The following is a 21,771-nucleotide window of genomic DNA, read 5'->3' on the forward strand; positions in this document are numbered from 1 at the left end:
AGCATTGATTTCATCAAAGATATCAAGGCTATAAATTCAAAATCAACACAATTTCCAGGCGTAGCTTGACGAAGTGCCCCAATCAATTTTAAAATTTATAAAATCCTTGTGAAAATTGCAAAACGGCTTGTGCCCCCCGGCATCCGAGCTCCGGGCACGAGCTAAGCCAAGTTTCATAGCCTTTTCATGTCTTGACCGTGGATCGATATTCTATTGTAAGTAGGCCTACGTCCCGGTACGCTTGTTCATTTTCTGCATGGCTGTTTCTGTTATGAACTTACGCCCCTCTGAAATCAAGCGCATGAAAAACTCTCGGCTAACTTTAAGATCACACATTATTCGCCAATTACAATCCCCCTTTATGCGAGGAGGACCTTAATCCGGCAGTATAACTTCTTCCTTTTATGCCTAGATTGCCAGTTCGAGGCTCTCCTTACGATCATACGATTTCACACTCCACTACGTCTTCTTTCCTGAAAACTTCACCTTGCAATACGAAGGTTCTAGGATTGATTCTGACTTTTGTTTTAATTGATCTTATTTTTTAGTATGGAAGTGTCCAGAGAGTTGCAATGGGAGTTACAATGTTAGAGTATCAGGGTTAATACCATAATCTGGCAATAAAGGTTGACCCCATTAAATCCTATTGTGAAGTATTAACGGTGACATATTTTCCAATTTTACTGGGGTAACAAAGCATTCTAGACACAGCAAACAATTTCTGATTTGGCTTTTTATTGCATGACGAGCAATTTGAGACCACTTTCGTCAAAATCGGAGCATTTTTAATTTTTGACCCCAATGGAGCCAAAAAAATAGTGACCGTCCCTTGGTTTCACGTTTTGGCCTATAACTCAAAAACGGAATGTCACAGATTGATTAAACTATACTTTTTCTCAATCGTTATGACCAGAGGAATAATTTGATGTGCATTTTAACAAAATCTGAGCAATTTTGAAATTTGACCCCTTACTTTAAATGACCCCGTGGGACATTTTTTTTTCACTGGTAACATCAAAATTCCTAATTGTGATGTCCTAAAACTCATGTTAGAAATTAGTTATAAGGGGGTGCTCGTGAACCCCTCCTGGCTATTAGACTATTATCACTCGCCTACATTTGGTGTAATACTAATCTCGCCTACAGCTCACCTGACAAGTTTTTAGGAGAGTGATTTGTCACTCGCCAGCAATTTTCAAAAGACAAGGCCTGCATTTGTGGCTACTATGTTATGCTAAATGGCTGACTAAATCACTACCAAACTTGCGCTGAACTAAAATCTAGTCATGCACTTCCAGTTTTAAGCCCTCAATCATAAATCCTAACCAAGCTTTTACATAGCAAAAGAAAGACACAAACAATCTTCATATTCGGTTCTCTTCAATGAGATTCCTTTTTTTATTTTGTGAACTTCTGTATATTTTTTTTCCGCTCACAATTGAATGGGCTGTTGCTTCATCAACATTCCACCCATACAGACAAAGATCCTGTTAACCACAATGCAAATTACAATCACCTCAAAAGAAATACAATTTTACATTTCCAAAGAGGTGATATATTCTGTTGCAATGGACTTGGACCTTAATTAATACATTGTCATTAACAGGATCTGGCCAATTGCACTTGTAATCAAATAAATGTGTAGAGAAATGATCTCTTGAAATCAAATCCTCATTTCAATTTATTTTACCACAAGTATTACATGATATTGACAACAATATTGATGTTTCAAGTTTCGTTTTTGTTGGGTTATTCATAGTCTCAGGAAAAGTTGTATGCTCGTGTTACTGCGATTTAAGTCTACAAGATGGATGCCTCTATGAGCGTGTTGCGATTCTGCGATCACGTTCCTCTGCGATGGTCAGACGGATACCCTTACCCTTTGGTAGTGAAACCAAACACTTGCTGCCCTTGCCGATGATGAACACGTTGGACATACGAGTGGCGAACATGTGGCCTGAAAAATAATCAAGACGATAAAAGGAAGGAAAAGAAAAAGTTAGGATTTGTGACAGAGATGCTCATAAAATGGCAATCTTTTGTTCTACAATATACGTACGTAAACTACGTATCTATGCATTATGAATGAGGCTGCAGTGCAGTTCTAATGTGATGGATGTAGAGTGGAACACTTCGTGAACTCCTATTACTATTGATTTGAAGCAAACTACCAGTATAAAGTCCATAACTCCTTATGGTAATGCATGGTTATGAATGTCACCAACACCAGTCTCTTGATAGGCACTAAGGTCAGATGGGTTGAATGGCATAACAGGACATGTTTTGGTTTCCAACTGTTCATGCAAGGAGCTGGGAACTACATGTACTATACAAACAATCTTATGCAATTTTGTTGAATTAATCTGGTAGTTTTAGCTTTAAACAGCAATACAAACTCAATACAAATGAACAACTAGGACACAACACACACTAGTAACTACACTACCTACTTGATCAGGGTATTTTAAGTTTTCATCAACACTGTAGCAGTGTGTGTAACAACATTATACATCACTTCAAGTATGCCACTGCAATGAGCCTTGATCCACACAATTCATTGGAGGCAAAGTTCAGTGGAGCAAATGCTCAATGCATTAGCTAAGCCAGACTAGATTTACGCAAGAGGTTATATACCAGAGAGCAGAGAGTCGTAATTCTGCATGTTTGTGTGTAGCTCATGGAAGGCAAAATATTGCAGTACTGCAGTTTACCTCCAGATATTTTTCCTTGTGTCGGGCAATCTGCCAATTTGAAGTGTGCGTTTGATTTTTAGCCTTTGCCAATATATGCTAGGTGTACTTTTTACTATTGGGTTTAGCATTTTTGCAGAAAAGCGAGTACATGCTTAGTATGTAAACGTGATGCGCAGTTTGGACAACTGAGCATCGTTTTTGCATACTTATTGTGTACCAATCGCTTTTAGATCGCTTTTCTGCGAAAGTGATTTTGAGTATAAATTCAGCTTAAATGGACACTCCAACAATCACAACATTATGCCTTGTTTTAAAAACAATTATCGAGCATGAATCACATGGTTTTATTTAAAACAAACTCATATTGACCATTAAAACGAATAAAAACAGCGGGCTCTCAACACACGATATTCGAAATTGCCTATGGTGGCAATGACGTCCCAGTAACACAACGAAGGCTAACGACAATTAAGCACAAATAAACATGATGTCATTGCAGCAGGCAATTTCGGCGTGAGAATTTTGAATATCTCGTGTTGAGATCCGGCTTTTTTATTCGTTTTTATGGTCAATATGAGTTTGTTTTAAATAAGACCATGTGATTTGTGCTTGATAATATTGTTTTTCTAACATATAAGGCATAATGTTGTGATTGCCGGAGTGCTCCTTTAAGTGTCTCCATACTAGTGCCATGCATGCGACCTGATAAACAGTAAAGACAAGACGAGTTACTTCAAATGTGCTATTATGCTATCTATGCGTTATTTATGAGGCTGGAGTGTAGTGCTAACGTGATGGATGTGTAGTGGAACACTTCGTAAAATTCTATTACCATTGAAGTGAACTACCAGTATTAAATTCTTAACTCCCCATATGGGATTGCATGGTTATGACACCGCCGTAAATCCGTAATGGTTGAAAATGGCATTTACATATAACGGAACAAGATGTTATGCACAAGGAGCTTGGCAATACTCTGCACACAATCTTATGCAATTTTTTTTTTTAATAATCTGGTAGTTTCACTATAATATAAACGGCAATATAAACTCAATACAAATGTTCCAACTGTTCATGCAAGGAGCTGGGAACTACATGTACTATACAAACAATCTTATGCAATTTTGTTGAATTAATCTGGTAGTTTTAGCTTTAAACAGCAATACAAACTCAATACAAATGAACAACTAGGACACACCACACACTAGTAACTACACTACCTACTTGATCAGGGTATTTGAAGTTTTCATCAACACTGTAGCAGTGTGTGTAACAACATTATACATCACTTCAAGTATGCCACTGCAATGAGCCTTGATCCACACAATTCATTGGAGGTAAAGTTCAGTGGAGCAAATGCTCAATGCATTAGCTAAACCGCATACTGAACCAACGACTAGATTTACGAAAGAGGTCATATCAGAGAGTCGTAACTCTGCTGTAATTGTATGTAGCTCATGCAATGCAAAATATTGCAGCACTGCAGTTTACCTCCAAATATTTTTCCTTGCGTGCCAGGCATTCTTTCAATTTTAAGTTTGTTTGATTTTCCCAATGCAACAATCCAATACATCAAATTTATTCTGCCAGGTTTTCCATACCAGGCACAACTTCACTATTTGAACCATTGATGGCAAAAAAGATTAACTGAAGCTGAATTTATGCTCAATCACTTCTGCACAAAAAAAATAATGTGCAGTTTGCATACTGAGGGTGCATGTCAATCACTTTTCTGCAAACGCGATAGAGTATAAATTCAGTTTAAGTGTTGTCATACCAATGCCAAGCATGCGGCCTGACAAACAGTAAGGACAAGACAAGTTGAAGTACATTATTATTATTCACTGCTTAGAGCCAGAAATGAGTAAGTGTAAATAGCTGCCTCTGTGAACATGTGGCAATTTACACACAGTATATTGTACTCATCTTAACACAAGGCAGCTATTACACCTTACCCACTTCTGGTACTAAGCAGTCACAGAAGTGGAAGTGCAAATAGCTGCCCCTGTGAACATGTGGCAATTTACACACAGTATATTGTACTCATCTTAACACAAGGCAGCTATTACACCTTACCCACTTCTGGTACTAAGCAGTCACAGAAGTGGAAGTGCAAATAGCTGCCCCTGTGAACATGTGGCAATTTACACACAGTATATTGTACTCATCTTAACACAAGGCAGCTATTACACCTTACCCACTTCTGGTACTAAGCAGTCACAGAAGTGGAAGTGCAAATAGCTGCCCCTGTGAACATGTGGCAATTTACACACAGTATATTGTACTCATCTTAACACAAGGCAGCTATTACACCTTACCCACTTCTGGTACTAAGCAGTCACAGAAGTGGAAGTGCAAATAGCTGCCCCTGTGAACATGTGGCAATTTACACACAGTATATTGTACTCATCTTAACACAAGGCAGCTATTACACCTTACCCACTTCTGGTACTAAGCAGTCACAGAAGTGGAAGTGCAAATAGCTGCCCCTGTGAACATGTGGCAATTTACACACAGTATAATTGTACTCATCTTAACACAAGGCAGCTATTACACCTTACCCACTTCTGGTACTAAGCAGTCACAGAAGTGGAAGTGCAAATAGCCACCCTGTGAACATTTGGCAATTTCCACACAGTATAATTGTACTCATCTTAACACATGGCAGCTATTACACCTTACCCACTTCTGGTACTAAGCAGTCACAGAAGTGGAAGTGCAGATAGCCGCCCTGTGAACATTTGGCAATTTCCACACAGTATAATTGTACTCATCTTAACACAAGGCAGCTATTACACCTTACCCACTTCTGGTACTAAGCAGTCACAGAAGTGGAAGTGCAGATAGCCGCCCTGTGAACATTTGGCAATTTCCACACAGTATAATTGTACTCATCTTAACACATGGCAGCTATTGCACTTTCCCACCTCTGGCACTAAGCAGAGTTAGCAGACGACATTTGTGATTACCATGCTCGTAACATGGCAGTTACTTCAATGTTCTTTTATGCTATTCATGCGTTATTTATGAGGCTGGAGTGTAGTGCTAACATGATGGATGTGTAGTGGAACACTTTGTAAAATTCTATTACCATTGAAGCGAACTACCAGTATTAAATTCAGAACTCCCCATATGTGATTGCCCCAGGGGTGATTGCATGGTTATGACACCAGCGTAAATCCGGAATGGTTGAACATTGCATTAACATAACGAGGCAAGATTATATTTCCAACTTATGCATAAGGAGCTTGGCACTACTCTACACACAATCTTGTGCATTTTTTTTTATTAATCTGGTAGTTTCGCTATAATATAAACAGCAATATAAACTCAATACAAATGAACTACTATGACACAACACAATACATGACACAACTACACTACCTACTTGATCAGGGTATTTAAAGTTTTCATCAACACTGTAGCAGTGTGTGTAACAACATTATACATCACTTCAAGTATGCCACTGCAATGAGCCTTGATCCACAGTGTTCACATATGCACTGTGGGGCAAATGCTCACTGCAGTAGCTATGCCTCCGCGTATTGAACCAAAAACTTAATTTACCAAAGAGGTTATTTACAGAGTTCCGACTCTGATCTGTTTGTGTGTCGCTTTTGGAGGGCACAAAAGTGCACTTTTACCTCCTCTTTCCCCCCCTCATGCGCCATTAAACTTTGATTTTAATTTTAAACTTTACTTGCTGCGTAAATTTTGAGCAAGATACTAGCAATCATCCACAGTGAATCCTTGTTTTAGCACAAAATTGCCAGGGCCTTGGATTTTAGTTTGTGTTAACAGGATTTTGTGTTACCAGATCATAATGTAAAAAGATATATATGTTAGAGACTTCGGAAAATATTTAGTGTTTAAATCAGGAATTTGGTGTTGATGAATTCCCCCTGTATTCACTTGAAATGCCCACCAGTACCACTCAAACTTGAGATATATCAACCCATATGTTGTCTATGAGCTGATAACCTTGTCACCCCTCTCACTCAAGTGGTACTTGTGGTACTTGTGGGCGTTGATAGGCAGGACAACTTGCTGGTCATTTCAAGCTCAACTGGCAAACACATGTGATGTGCAAACACACATGATGTACAAATATTATCTAATGAACAAATATTTGATGAAACAGGCACTGTCTTTTGAGAAGAGCAAGGACCATTGTTCTATAAGTTGCATGTGCAAGAGTATTTTACAGCTCGTTACACTTTTTTTAATGGCCATTGCAAGTGTAAAAAGCTCTTCTTCAGGTGGCCGTGACCAGAAGAGCTTTGTACATCTTGCATTTCAAAAGACAGTGTCTGTTGAAATGACAAGAGGGGAAACGAAGATACCGTACCTGTGGAATCTTTGACGTGTACAATGTCGAAGGATCCGGGGTGACGTTCACGGTGGGTGACAAGACCCACACGCCCCAAGTTACGCCCACCTGTGATCATGCACAAATTGCCTGCAAGAAATAAAAAGAACGAGACAATCATCATCATGTTAATTATAATGCAAGATACATTCTGAAGTGTGATTTACATTCATGTAAGATACAATGTAAACTATGCTTGAACCTCACTGTTGATTCACTTGATTGAACACTTTGCTTTGGGTTCAACAATTGCAGCATTGTCAGAGCTAACATCAATCCACTGAAGCAATTGAGCTCCACAGATTTCCTTAAGCGAAGGACTGGTAAGGCTAGTTATTGCAATAGGTCGGGGGTTCTCAACAGGCACCCCATGGACCAATGGTGGTTGACCCTTGAAAAACTCTGAAATGTACAGTAAACATAGGAAAACAGGAGTCTATTTGACCCTGAAACACAGATCTTTTAAAAGAGTTTGGCCCTTTGTGGCCTGTGAGTAAATATAATTGGGAATCCATGCAATAGGTTCAATATTCACAAGTGCTTTAAGGGGGTACTACACCCCTGCCCAATTTTGTACCTATTTTTGCATTTTTCTCAAAAATTATAGCGTATTGGTGACAAGTAAGATATGTATATTATAGGGGCAAGGACTACAACTACTGCACTGGAAATTTTATTTCAGCACAGACAACAGTTATGGAGTTACAGTCAAAAATGAAGGAAACCCAATATTTGATCAATAAATCAATAACTACTTCCCTTGAGTTGCTGAACTTTCAGTGCAGTATTGTAGTCCTTGCCCCTATAATATACACATCTTACTTGTCACCAATGTGTTATAATTTTTGAGAAAAATGCAAAAATAGGCACAAAATTGGCCAGGGGTGTAGTACCCCCTTAACAACTACAATGCAATTAATAGTAGATTACTTATACAGGTTCCCAAAATGTGTTCATTTTCCAGATGCTCACCAAAGCCGAGACCTATACCCCTTTATTTAGAACCAAGTTTACTTCATCAAACCAAGATGCTTGGATCAAGTTTGAGTGAACTACTTGCGATTGTGCTTTCCTTGGGTAATGCCAGAATGGTTGGGAATTCACACCAAACTAACGACCATAAAAAGAAAGTGATTTTCTTTGGGCCCATTTTGAACGCTACAGCCATGGCATATGACTGCACCGTCTTCGATGAGGCCTACAGGTTTGCAACTGTTTGGAACTAGAAAATGTTATTTAAAAGCTTCATTACTTGCAGTTATGTGAACTGGGGGTGAATTTCACTAACATTAGCATTGCATCCTAAGTCTAAACCCATTGCAACTTGTAACACACAAATCCTATGGAAGAGCTAAGATGGGTTTGGGACTTTCAATGTGGTTTAATTTTTATTACTTCCATGGCAGGCATGAGAATACAGTTCCTCAAATGGAAAATTCTGAAAAAAAAAAGGAAAAGGTGCGTAAAATATGGCAAAAATGCTCAAAACGGGCCAAATAGAAATAAAAACACAGACATTTGGGCAAAAAAAGAAGGAATTCCTTTTAAAAAGGGAAATTCTCATGCCTGCCGTGGTCCGTGCTGTGCGCCAAGCATACACAAGTGTAAACACGGACATGATAAACAATTACGCTGATTGGCTGAGCAACGGTCTTAACAAGACTGTTAACCAGCCCTCGAATTAACCCATGGCATTGTGCCGTGGATGCCCAACCCCACTGCCGCAATGCCCTCAAAATATGTCCTTTACCCAAGGCAGTCACTTGCCGTGCCCTCTAATGAAGTTGCCATCGGTGCCCCAGCCCTGCCCCTTCATTATAAAATCATCTATCTATGTTTGTGTGTGTTTTCTTCACTTTTGAGAAATTGCCTTGGTGCCCTTCTCAAATTTTCAACAGTTGCCATGATGCCCTCTTGAAATATTACAAACTGCTGTGCTGCCTTGCCTTTTCAGTGAAAATCCAAGGCAATTATCAACTTGCCCTAAAAAAGTTGCCGTGCCCTTCAGATCCTTTATTTGAGGGCTGCTGTTAACCCATTGGGTAACACAGCGTGAAAGGGGGGAGATCCTCGCCACTTCTACGAGGTCGCCGATCACCTCTGCATACTCAAACTACGGAAGTACAAAAATTAACTTCAGGACTTAACGATGCAAGATATTTAGTGTGATTTTCATTCCAGCAAGATATACAATGTATGGAGGATCTTCACTGCTGTCACAGTGAAGTAAACTTCGATTCGTTGAAGGATATGACTAGAATTTTATTACAATTGAATAAATCAAATTTTGTTGTGTGATAATCAACCAAGTTATGGTACTACAGCATGGATTTTCAATTGGTGGTACACGGACCATTAGAGGTTGGGCCTTGAGCAGCTCTGAAATGTACACCAAACATAGTAAAACAAGGTATATTTTGGCCTTCCAACACACAAATCTTTGAAATTTATTTGGCCCTGCATAGTCAGCAAGCCTGAACTACAGGCTTCCAAGGATTGTTTTCATTTTCCTGGTGTACACCAAAGTTCTTGAGATCTTAAGACTATTACCCCTTTCAGTCAATATGCATCTCTGAAGCAACTTCATTTCATTGAACAAAGTTGCTTGGATCATGTGAACTGAACACAACACAAAAGGAAGTGCGGACTTAAAAAAAATGTTTTGAAGGGTTTACTTGTGACTGTGCTTTCCTTGGGTAATGCCAGAATGGTTGGGAATTCACACCAAACTAACGACCATAAAAAAAGCAATTTGCTTTGGGCCCATTTTGAACGCTACAACCATCGCATATGACTGCACCGTCTTCGATGAGGCCTACAGGGTGGCAACACAGTTGCAAGAAAGTAGTTCTTTGTGAAAAGCTTAATTTAATACCGGTACTTGCAGTTATATGAACTAGGGGTGCTGCATTTCACTAACATTAGCATTGCATCCTTAGTCCAAACCAGCAAACCCATTTCAACTCTATAACAAATATTTACCCTATGGAAGAATTTAAATGGAGTTTAAGTTTGATAATAGGACTCCTGCTCAACTTCTATCATAGCCCTGTGTTCACCCCGAATGACAACAACAACACTTACCACTGTCAAATTTGATGTAGTCTGTGATTTTGCCGGTAGCAATGTCCACCTTGACGGTGTCATGAACTCTGATGATGGGATCTGGGTAGCGGATGGTGCGGGCATCACTGGTGCTCAGATGGGGCACTCCTTTGGCGCCGGACCACACCTTGCGGACCTTGCACAGCTTATACTGTAGACAAGAAATTAAGACAAATTGGTTACAATCAAGGACACCTTGTGCCACCCCTACCATAATACTAAAACAGCACAAATGACATTATTTCTGCTTGCTAAAAAATGAGTTTTCACTTTCGGACATTTGGTACAGATCTCAATTAATAACATCGGTAACTCCCCCCCCCCCATTTCAAACTGCTAACCACCCCCTTACAAAAAGCTAACAAAATGCTACCACATGCTCATTTGAATTTTATTCCTTGTAATCAATTCTGTTAAAAATTTTCCCTTTGTAGACTTTGTTGGAGATGTTTTTGATTGTGCTTTCCTTGGGTAATGCCAGAATGGTTGGAAATTCACACCAAACTAACGACCATAAAAAGAAAGTGATTTGCTCTGGGCCCGTTTTGAACGATACAGCCATGGCATATGACTGCACCATCTTCGATGAGGCCAACATGTTGGTATGGTAACAGACTTAGGAACTTAGGAGCTGGTGGTGCATTTGACAATTAATTTTGCCCCATCTTGTTCAGAACATGTTGTGATTTCATATTCCTGCCTACCTTGGCCTCGTCGTTGCTTATTCTATGGATTGTGAAACGTCCCTTCACGTCGTAGATGAGACGGAAGTTCTCGCCAGTCTTGTCAATGGTGATCACATCTACATGTGGGAAAGAAAAATCATTATTTACTGTAACTGCTAAAATGGTTAACGTGGCTGTGTACTCTAGCCATTGTTTCTTTCTCAAAATTGAGTTTTTATGATATGTTTGTACCTTATTATGTTTTTTATAAATACAAGGAATGAAAATCAAGATTTGTAAACTCCAACTGCAATATTTTAAGGATTTTATTTCACTATTCCACTCGTGTTTGAAATTGAAAAGGAAAGAAAATCTTTGTTGTACCAGCAAAGTACACGCGCGCAACAACTCATCGCGTTGCGTATCGCGCAATTTGTTAAGGCCGTATAAAATTAATGTTTTGGTTCTCGTCCAGAGGATTTTCATGAATTGATGAGGGAGGGAGGTGTTTTTTTTTTTTTTTTTTTTTTCAATGTAAAATTAGCATTGTCAGTAGTTTTCGGTCTTCTCCAACAGTGCTCGAGGAAATGATGAGGCCCTTTTTTTTTTTTTTTTTTCAAATGTGAGATTCTGAGGATAAACCCCTAGAGTACCACAAAAAGACTTGGAAGTGATGCTTGTTCTCTAATAAACTTATTTATATGTATGAAGATTTCATAAATCATTCAAGTCTAACAAAATCGGAAAATCTAAAAAAAAAAAAAAAATCTGACAAATCCCAGAAATTGAGGAGGAGGGGCGAGAACCAAAATATTAATTTTACACGGCCTAACTTGCACAAATCGCTGACGATACGCTGACGCTTATCTGAATCTGCGGCGCATCTTATGGAAACACCACGGAAGCACTGATTTCACAAAAACCTAGTGGTCAAATGGCTCCGTTTTAGCTGATAAAATGTGGGTTTTTTCAAGTTCTTTCCCCGATTTAAATATCAAGTTATGAATGGATTTCGCTCAAACTTCTCAAGGGGCTGTGGATTTACCCGATGTTCACGTAATATAAGTTACAAAAAGCGAAAACTGTCGCATTCTCCTGTGAGATTCGATGAAAGTGCAAAATGTGACCACTTTAAACTTCAACGGCCATTATTTCAATGTTCATTTTCTCGGTAAAATGACGATTTAGGTACACGATAACTCAATAAATACAGCATCTATAGGTAAGCAAATATGATCATCGTAAAAAGCATGATCGACTCAAGAAACGGTTTTCTCATTTTTTATATTTTGGTCTATTTCCGATTTTGGGCATCATTTTGTCCAAATAGGCGTTTTGAATTTTAAAAGTTCATTTTGATGCCTTATATGGTCAATATCTCAAAAAATAAGGCCAATATCAAAAAAAATAAAAAAACCGTTTTTGGATTGGAGCCTCATGATTGAGCTAAAAACAAAATAAAATATTTTGGAAAGAGTGTTTTTTTGTTATGATGTACCTAACAAATATTGCCAAAAACTAACTTGTTTGTGATTTTCTTCAAAATTGTTGTTTTTACCCCAAATCTGTATTTATATTAAGATTTATTGATGTCTTGCCTTCATAAAAATGTATACTTTTATATGTTTTATGCGAATAATTACAAAGTTATTGCACTTTTACTACATGCATGTCTGAGAGTAGGGGAGATTGGGGTTAGTTGGAACACTGGGTAAGTTGAAACATTGTATTTTTTTCTGACACAAAAAATTAATTTGGTAAAATACTGGCACCTAGTAATAGGTATTAGTAAGGGTCATCCACCAAATTAGCAACAGCACTGATGCCCCACCAGTGTTGGCTTGGGAAAGGAATATCTGTTTTTTGACTTGCTGACTAATTTTTATACCCCTCAGAAAAGATGCGTTATCTCCATGTTGTTTGAAGATTCAGGGGATTATTTTTTGAGTATCATAAGCACTAGTAGTAAGTCCCAGAATAATGTTAAATAAAAGTTTTATTGTATTTCTTATTTTGTGTAATGAACTTTGAAATGTAAAAATAGGCATCGGGTTAGTTGAAACTTTTGAGGTGGGGTTAGTTGAAGCGTGAAAATCGCATAGAAAAATATGGTTAAAAATTTGACTTTTTAAAAATTTGTAACATGTTTACCATTTCTTCAATATTGCTTTAATATGGTTAAAAAGCAGTAATACAAGCAAAAAGTGCACACAGAAAGTACATTTTATAATATTTTAGGCTTCTCATATTTTTGTCCATGGTGACACTCGTCACCTTGTGTCCAAAGTATTGACCAGCGCTCCCACATATTTATTTATTCATTTTTTCACACTGATTGTATGTTAAAGGGTGCCTTCAAGGGAAGTATAACCCTAACAACACAATAATAATTATTTTGAAATTTTTACAAGCCATGTTTCAACTAACCCCACCCTATGTTTCAACTTACCCCAGGGGTGGGGTTAGTTGAAACACTTTTTTTTCAAATTTTCAAATTGGATTATATGAATAATCATAAGCAGGTCCAATAAAATTTAAGGCTGTATTTGTAGCATGTATGTATATGTTTATACTGATATGGTTAGTGTTTCTTGAAAGTAATCGGTTTGCGTTAAAAAGACGATTTTGTGAAAAATGTTTCAACTAACCCCAATCTCCCCTACACAGCCACCTTAAACGAGTTTGATAATGGATGATTATACTAAACACATCAACAAAAATAAGTCCCCCTCCCAATATTTCGTCATAGCATTAGAAGGTTTCGTTTTGTACCAATAAAACTAACTTTGAAATAATTATGACTGTTCTCTAAATGTTGTGTGAAAATAAAAGATGTCCATGACTTCAGGGCTGAATGAGCCCATATTGAAAACAAAAACTGCCCTTTTCAAAGGTCACAAAGTAGGCCTATGCTTGTCACTAAAGTTGATTCATGGCTTGTCACTTATGCAAAACCCATGTGGACTGAGTTTAAAATCCTCACCAAGTGAACATTCTTGATCATTCAGCCATGCAAATCCGGTTGAAATCCCCATCTTGATGCAGAGCTCAGCACAGTGAGTGGTAAGATGGTCAGCCTCATTCCTTGTCCCAATACGCCTTGCAGTTAACAAGCACAGGCCTACTTTGTGACTTTTGGAACGGACAGTTTTTGTCTTTAATTTGGGCTCATTCAGCCATGAAGTCATAGACATCATTCATTTTCATACAACGCTTAGCAAACAGTCATATACGGTAATTATTTCTCAGTTAGTTTTATTGGTACAAAGTTTTATTCTGCATTGTTATGACGTAATTTTGAGAGGGGGACTTATTTCTTTTGATGTGTTTATAAAATTTACATTTGATACTTATATTTTCATTGGGTAATGCTAGAATGACTTGTATTTTATCAAACTAGCGACCATAAATGAAAACTGTTTTTGATGTTGGCCTGTTTTGACTGCTACAGCCACTAACATTGGCTGCATCAGCTTCGATAAGGCCTAGTAAAATGTTCCATTGGACGTGTCGCTGGAAATTTCAAAAATTCCACAATGATTTAAATATTCTAGACATCTGACCAATACGTCAACTTTTTCTTCATAATTCAACAAAGTGAATAAAACTTTAAAACTAAGGGGCATTTTGTGATCCACAGCCACATTTATGATCCCCCCATTTTTCACAAAAAAGTTTAGATTACCGGTGTATATAATTATTCCAATGGAAACCTCTGGCTACATTATGTTTATGTTATGTAATTAATTCGTTTAGTATTTCGTTCTGGTGTACCAGAACAAAATACTAATTTCTAGCTGCATTCAATTGCAGGGTTGTAACAAGTTACCCAAAACTGGCTCAAGTCAAGCAATTTTTTTAGCGCAAGTCAAGTCATGTCACTGTATAAAGTCAACAGATTCGAGTCGGTTGAACATCACTCGAGTCAGGCGCCTTTTTTTACCTAGAGTCACAAGTCATGACTCGTTTATACAACTCTGTTAATTTGCTCTTCACAACTGCACCTTGAGTTCCACCTGGTGGATGCAGGGACTGCCTTTTGAGGAGAGTGAGAGCAATTGCTCTCTACTGCTCTAATTAAAACTGATATAGGAGAGTGATTTTTAGCTCTCCTTAGTTGACAATTCTCTCCTTACATTCTGTTGTAAATGTTCTAAACAGCTCTCCTTGAAGGCTCCAGAAGAGAAGAAATGCTCTCCTGCAAAATCCAAAAGACAGTCCCTGTGGACGACAAGTCACATTACACAACAAATCCAAATATCATTATCAATTTATTATCTCATGAAACTCACCCATGAAACCAGCTGGATAGCCGATGTCGGTGCGCACCTTGCCGTCAATCTTGATGAGACGCTGCATGACAATCTTCTTGGTTTCCTGGTAGGTGAGGGCGTACTTCAGGCGGTTACGCAAGAAGAGGATGAGTGGGAGGCATTCTCGCAGCCTGTGGGGACCGGTTGAAGGTCTTGGAGCCTGCGTAAAAATAAAATTTGATTTGGCATGTATGATTTGGGAAATTTCCCACTTGGCCCAATCCCATTTGGTCCAATCCCACTTAGTCCAACTTCAATCCCATTCGGTCCAAATCCCACTTGGTTCAGTCCCAGTTAGTCCAATTTCAGTTAGTCCAATTTCACTTAGTTAGTCAATGTCCCACTAAGGCCAGTCATGTTGTGACGATTATCTCTTGCCCCAATTCTAAAAATTTCACCAGATTGAATAAGTTTTCAATCCGGAGACAAGTTTTTAAGGATAAAGTAAGCATAATTTTAGAACCTGGAATGCCAAGTGCGATACACCGTCACATTATTTTGAGAATGATTCATACTCCCAAAATAAAGCACGGCTCTTGTGTGGAGTACCTTCTTACAAAACTTGGTCATAAATTTCTTGCTCCATGCATGTGAAAATTAGAAGCGTTTCTCAATCGACATCATTTGGCCAGAGTATACACAATCATGGCAACAACATATTTACCCAATGGCAAATCAAGACGCTAAAGCTGAATTTATACTCCACCGCTAATCGATTGGTTTCTAGCCAGCGAGGTAGCTCACTTTTTATTGCGTCAGGCAAATCGTTACCTCATTGGCCAATTACCAATTGCTCGTCAGCTCAGTGATGGCGTGTAAATTCGCTTGAATGATGGAATTAAATGTAATCGATTTTTACAGTTTCACCCTTGCTACTTATAAATTAAGTAGAAAAGAAAAGTGAAAAAGGGTCACATTTTCACCTGGCGACACTGTTGAATTCATTTGAAATCAACCAAATGTAAATGTTACATGTACTTACAAATGTTCCAGTCAATTTATCCAGCATCCAATGCTTGGGCGCATTTAAGCGCTTCAAATGTTTCCTGGGACCACGCGCCTGAAAAAACAAAAACATGAAGATGCAATTTTAACACTTTGCTAGTGCTACATGTATCATACACAATTCTCATTCCTTTATTTTCTGTAATTTTATAAAATTGTATACATATGATGACTTTTGACCTTTTGTAAAGTTTCAGCTACCACCTGAAGACTATAAGCCCTTTTGCAATTTCCAAAAAATTGCAACTTTCAAAAAATTGCAGCTGCGCATGCTCAGACATCATCACACACTAGTTCGATGAGAGATAACAATTAGGCCCTTCACAATTAATTCTTAGTTTCCTGTTTCAAGTTTGAAAATAAAGGACGAGGCGACTTTTAATTATTAATTATCTATTAATTATTAATTATCTATTACTTTCTGTGGTCGTGACTATTATCAACAGTCCATTTGGTCATTTTGACTAAGACTACGGATTTAATTATTTTACCTTTATAATGGATTTTTTACATTAATATTAGTAGGGGACCCTACAATGTTCTTGTTTTATATTCATAATCAAAGTTGAGATGATCAAAAACAGATATTAGCAAATAAAAGTAATTACAAAGTCAATTAAAAGATGAAAATACCTAAATAAAAATAAAATCATTAAATATTTGTCCATTCTTGATTTTGGACGTGCGATGGAAACAGGAAACTAAGGATCAATTGTAATTGGCCTTAACATCTTAATCTCCTCCATTGACTTCAATTTGAAGTGTGTGATGAACCGTGCCAGGCGCGTCTGAAAGAGGTTCCTCAAAGGCTCAATGATTTTGCTTTCCCGCTTTCACACTAGCACTCGTAGCAGTTTCTACATGTAGCGTGCTCATCAAGACTCAAAAATATGAAAAACACACGCAGGAATTGTTTTTTATATTAGGCCGTATAAAATTAATGTTTTGGTTCTCGTCCCAGAGGATTTTCATGAATTGATGAGGGAGGAGGTTTTTTTTTTTTTTTTCAATGTAAAATTAGCATTGTCAGTAGTTTTCGGTCTTCTCCAACAGTGCTCGAGGAACGATGAGGCCCTTTTTTTTTTTTTTTTTTTTTCAAATGTGAGATTCTGAGGATAAACCCCTAGAGTACCACAAAAAGACTTGGAAGTGATGCTTGTTCTCTAATAAACTTATTTATATGTATGAAGATTTCATAAATCATTCCAAAGTCTTAAAAAATTGAAAAATCTAAAAAAAAAAAAAAAATCTGACAAATCCCAGAAATTGAGGAGGGAGGGGCGAGAACCAAAATATTAATTTTACACGGCCTTAAGTGCTAAGTTCACCCTCATTGAATGTGGTGAATCTTCAATGTTTATCTCTATTCATTCCAAGCATCAGGGGTGAGCGTATGAGTGACCTCTATTGAAAAAAATTTTAGCTTTTTCTTTCATCAGTCCATTTTGGAATTTTGACTGAGCATATCATGCTCAAAATGGGCTGATGAAAGAACAGGCTAAAATTTTGCCTCAAAGAAATTTCCCCAAAAAAGATGAATTCAGAAAAAGAGAAATCACACCCATGAAGCATTTTACTTAGAATGCACTTTGATCTGAATCGAAAAAAATAAATTCTGTTTTTTGTTCATGCATACTCGGCAGTGGGGTTTGACCCCCACCCTTTTTATTTTACCCCCACCCTTTTTACTGAGGCACCCTTTATTTTATACTGAAAATTCCTGACTCCACCACTTTTTGTATCCATTGTCATTGATGAAGTCACATGCAATTCGAAGTAAATCAAGTATGCCGAATTCTGCACCTATTTCACACGCGCAAGTCCAATGTTTTTCTCTCCATGAAGTTGAAACATTATGTGAACAATGCAAATTTTAAGTGAAAAGCTACTACTACTGTAGGCTACTGTACAATAAACATTTTAATGTATAACAGTACTTTTTTGGCGTCCAAATGTTGTTCTTGTCATGAACTGATTCGTATCTCGCGTGCGCTGTGTTCAGTGACTTATATCCTACCCTTCTTCGCTCAATCAATTATGCATGATTAATGACGTCACTCATACGTATGATCGATGTAAAGAATTAACTACCGTACCACACATCGTAACACGTCATGGAAAAATCGGACATTTGTATATCACGGAAGGGCTTCCAGGGAGGATATTGCGCTGGTCTGGACTCACGTAAACAGGCGCTCCCTGCATCAAATGGAATTTTATCTTGCGCAGGTTTGGCGATTTTTCTTGGAATTCAATGAATTATGATTGTTTTAACATTCAATAAAAATATACTTTAAGCTGAAACAAGCCCACGCTTTTTATTTTATTCCCAAGCTTTATACCATTCCACGCTTTTTACCCAAAAAGTTTAAACCTCCACGCTTTTACCAATTTTCAGAGTTTCGAACCGGCACGCATTAAAAAGCGTGGACTGCCGAGTACATGGATGATGGAGTTTAGCGTTAAAAAAAAACCGGCACCAGCTCTAAAATTAGGCCCAGAGACAGAGAGCCTTGACATTTTCCCCAAAAATTTGTGCGAGGAATCTGCTGTTATAGTCCGAGGTGCTCTGACGATAACACTCCGATCGCCAGGCAATCTACGTTATTATTGTAGTAGGCCAGTGGGACAACGAAAACGCTACGTGAACGAGCTACTGCTGTTAGTGTTACTGTACCAAGACATCCCGTATTCCCTATGGTATGGCCATACGTGTATCATGTATGTGGCGATGTGTGCCAGTGTACCACGGTATAAGGAATCATGCGAATGCATGAATAGCAAAGGTCCGGGAGTAAAGTATGTTTTGAATTTACTTTTCCATTCCCTATTAAATTGAAGGGAACAACTTTTGTTATAATAAGAAAACCATATCTATGGCCCTTGTTAGCAACCAATTTGAAATTCCAAATATGAATACAAAGTGTAAGATTACAGGGATTTTAGAATGACACGATTTCACTTCTCACCATGTTGATGGCCGTTCGTAGAAGAGGCAGATTACCCACAATTCATTTCGGAATTGGCATTTGCAGAAGTTCACGTGAAAAATATTTTCCGAACTTTAACGAAAATATGTTGATTTTATATACTAAATATAACCTATCATAGTAGCTGAAAAAGCTACATAATTCGATCAAATGTAATTTATAGACTATTATTTACGTCCTAGTTGGTTTTGTTTTGCTCAAAATAGATGCACAATAAAATTAATCGGATGCATATGCACACATTTTTTCATTTCCGATGTGGTCCGAAGATACCGGAAGTTAATTCATTATCATCAAAACCAAAACATGGCGACGTGCTCTGTGTAGCGAAGATTAGATTTGGCTGTGACGAAATGACAATTGTAACAGGATTTACAGCCTGAAAAAATACATTAGATTCAGTAAATTAAGTTATTTTAAAGGACATCTACATAGACAATGGAAATGCTAAGCAGTTGGTGGGGTGGTGGAAGTGCTGAGCCAAAAGAAGAGGGAAAGATTGAGTCAAAAGATGACGAAGCAAGTGCAACAGAGAAACCAACTGATGTTGTTGTGGAAAATGAACCAGGTTCTGAATCACAACTCGAAGGCGAAGAAAAGTCTCCAGTATCAGACACAGATGCGGCAATCACTACAGCTAAAGAATGGGGCAGTAAGTGAACATAATGCTAGGAATAGTATGTGATAATTTCTCCACATTTTAGAAGAGTTTTATGATCACAGGAGGGGCCTATCTTCCAAAACAACTAAATAAAAAGTGCCTCCTCCTCATTAGCCCGAAACATCATGGGCATGTCATGGCCCTGTTTAGACGTTCGCCTTTTGTATCTCTTTCCTTGTTGGAAAGGTATAACGTTGTGGAGATAGGAACATGTACAGACCATCCGGGACCTACTCTGCCATGTTTGGCTGAGTAATAGGGTGCATCTCTTGCCCCTCATGTTACACAAATTTCTTGTCCCTAGTCTCAAAACGTTCCATTGGTCAAAATATTACCCCATACCAAATTTAAAATTATTCGAAGTCGTTTAGGGGGCCTCCGTGTCGTTGAAATTGTTGGTCAATTGCCATACCATATGCATAAGGCAGCTATTTTGTTATACATGGTTAACATTAGAAATTACTGCTGCCTTATGTATTTTGTTCATGTAGTTGAGACTATTATGAATCAAGATGTTACAAAAGCCCATGTCCCAAAATTAAACGTAAGGGAGCTATCTACAAGGACCAAGTTTATGTAAACATAAATGGCTGCCCTTTGCTGCCTTTACTGTGTAATTGCGAAATTACTTAAATATTCATAACTTTCCTGTTTCCATGCCAACTTTGAACCGTTAAGCTGATAGTTACTACTATAGTGATCATGCACACACTTGCATCTAGACCTTGCTGAATTTGATGAGACAACACACACAGGACTGAGGTTCTTCAAATCTTGAGATTGGATATCTCCGACTGGTACTGGCATGATCATTTACCTCATTCGGCTTTATACATTGTCTTTGTTGTAGCCGTTTAAGCCAGTGCTTCTCGTTGGTACTTTGTCAATTGTCACTGCAGAGTGCAACTGCAAAGTGTATAACATACCATTTTGTTTGATTTGGTTTTACATTGCAACTTTCTTTTATGTAGCTATGATTTAACTGGCACTTTTTGAAATTATGATTCACATCATACATCAAGTAACCTTTGTAGGCCTATGAATATTTCCATGAGGTACATGTGTAGTTCTTGGATTGGAACCTCAAAGCAGCTCTTTATGGGGAACAAAAGTTTTGCCATTCACCTGGCCTAGCATCTACAATGCTCTGGAATCTTTAACTTAACTTCTGAGTTTGCTCACCACTACCTACAATAATGCAATTCACAACTTCAGCTGAAACCATCTCTGCTGAGAACTCCGATCTGAAGATTTGAAGAACCTCAGCCTTCCATTCTTTTTAACATATAACATGATGCTGTCTCAGCAAATTGAGCAAAGTTTATAAATGTGCAAGTGTGCGATCACTCTTCTGTAGTAGTATCAGCCTAACAGGAAAGTTGGCACGAAAACAGGAAAAGATATGTATATCTCAGCAAATTCACAATTACGCAGTAAAGACTGCAAAGGGCAGCCATTTATGTTTACATAAACTTGACCTCTGTAGATAGCTCCCTTATGTTTTATTTTGTTGAGTTAGACTATTTTAACATCTTGAATCATTAATAGTCCTAACTACATGAACAAAATACATAAGGCAGCAGTCATTTCTAATGTTAACCATGCAAAACAAAATAGCTGCCTTGCAGCCTTATGCATATGGTATGGCCATTGACCAACAATTTCAACGTCACGGAGGCCCCCCTAAACGACTTCGGAATAATTTTAAATTTGGTATGGGGTAATATTTTGACCAATGGCACATTTTGAGACTAGGGACAAGAAATTTGGGTAACATGAGGGGCAAGAGATGCACCCTACTGAGTAACGGTACGTGAACACGGTCTTTTGTGCCTAGATGTAAATTATCCTCTGACAGGTATTGTGTTGAGAAATGACCCGACGACTTTCACATGCTTAGAATTGTACCATTGACATTTATCAAATTTTGACGTTCAGAAAACGATCGGATCTTTCTATATATGCAGATC

General features: G+C 38.0%; 2 protein-coding genes and 4 non-coding genes across 6 annotated transcripts in view; 1 reads left to right on the plus strand and 5 right to left on the minus strand.

Moving 5' to 3' along the window:
• Positions 1 to 1,369: 1,369 nt before the first annotated feature.
• Positions 1,370 to 19,191, minus strand: LOC140144540 (small ribosomal subunit protein eS4-like). The gene is made up of 7 exons (XM_072166361.1): positions 19,120 to 19,191; positions 16,128 to 16,205; positions 15,125 to 15,305; positions 10,872 to 10,969; positions 10,147 to 10,318; positions 7,042 to 7,152; positions 1,370 to 1,957 (listed from the first exon to the last, which is right to left on the minus strand). The coding sequence occupies exons 1-7, from the start codon at positions 19,120 to 19,122 to the stop codon at positions 1,818 to 1,820; spliced, it is 783 nt and encodes a 260-aa protein (XP_072022462.1). The 5' UTR covers positions 19,123 to 19,191; the 3' UTR covers positions 1,370 to 1,817.
• Positions 8,123 to 8,265, minus strand: LOC140144546 (small nucleolar RNA SNORA16B/SNORA16A family). The gene has a single exon (XR_011857902.1). It is a non-coding gene; the product is annotated as a small nucleolar RNA SNORA16B/SNORA16A family (small nucleolar RNA).
• LOC140144547 (small nucleolar RNA SNORA16B/SNORA16A family) lies at positions 9,742 to 9,882 on the minus strand. Its single transcript, XR_011857903.1, has one exon. It is a non-coding gene; the product is annotated as a small nucleolar RNA SNORA16B/SNORA16A family (small nucleolar RNA).
• On the minus strand, positions 10,622 to 10,764 carry LOC140144548 (small nucleolar RNA SNORA16B/SNORA16A family). Its single transcript, XR_011857904.1, has one exon. It is a non-coding gene; the product is annotated as a small nucleolar RNA SNORA16B/SNORA16A family (small nucleolar RNA).
• Positions 14,181 to 14,322, minus strand: LOC140144545 (small nucleolar RNA SNORA16B/SNORA16A family). The gene has a single exon (XR_011857901.1). It is a non-coding gene; the product is annotated as a small nucleolar RNA SNORA16B/SNORA16A family (small nucleolar RNA).
• A 275-nt stretch (positions 19,192 to 19,466) lies between the features above and the next one.
• LOC140144541 (synapse-associated protein 1-like) overlaps positions 19,467 to 21,771 on the plus strand; it is a 37,672-nt gene continuing 35,367 nt past the window's right edge. Inside the window, exon 1 of the mRNA XM_072166362.1 lies at positions 19,467 to 19,792. Coding sequence (XP_072022463.1) covers positions 19,579 to 19,792 — 214 coding nt within the window. The 5' untranslated portion in view covers positions 19,467 to 19,578. The remainder of the gene's footprint in view (positions 19,793 to 21,771) is intronic.

This window comes from Amphiura filiformis, unplaced genomic scaffold (genome assembly GCF_039555335.1).
Source record: "Amphiura filiformis unplaced genomic scaffold, Afil_fr2py scaffold_62, whole genome shotgun sequence".
Taxonomy (NCBI): domain Eukaryota; kingdom Metazoa; phylum Echinodermata; class Ophiuroidea; order Amphilepidida; family Amphiuridae; genus Amphiura; species Amphiura filiformis.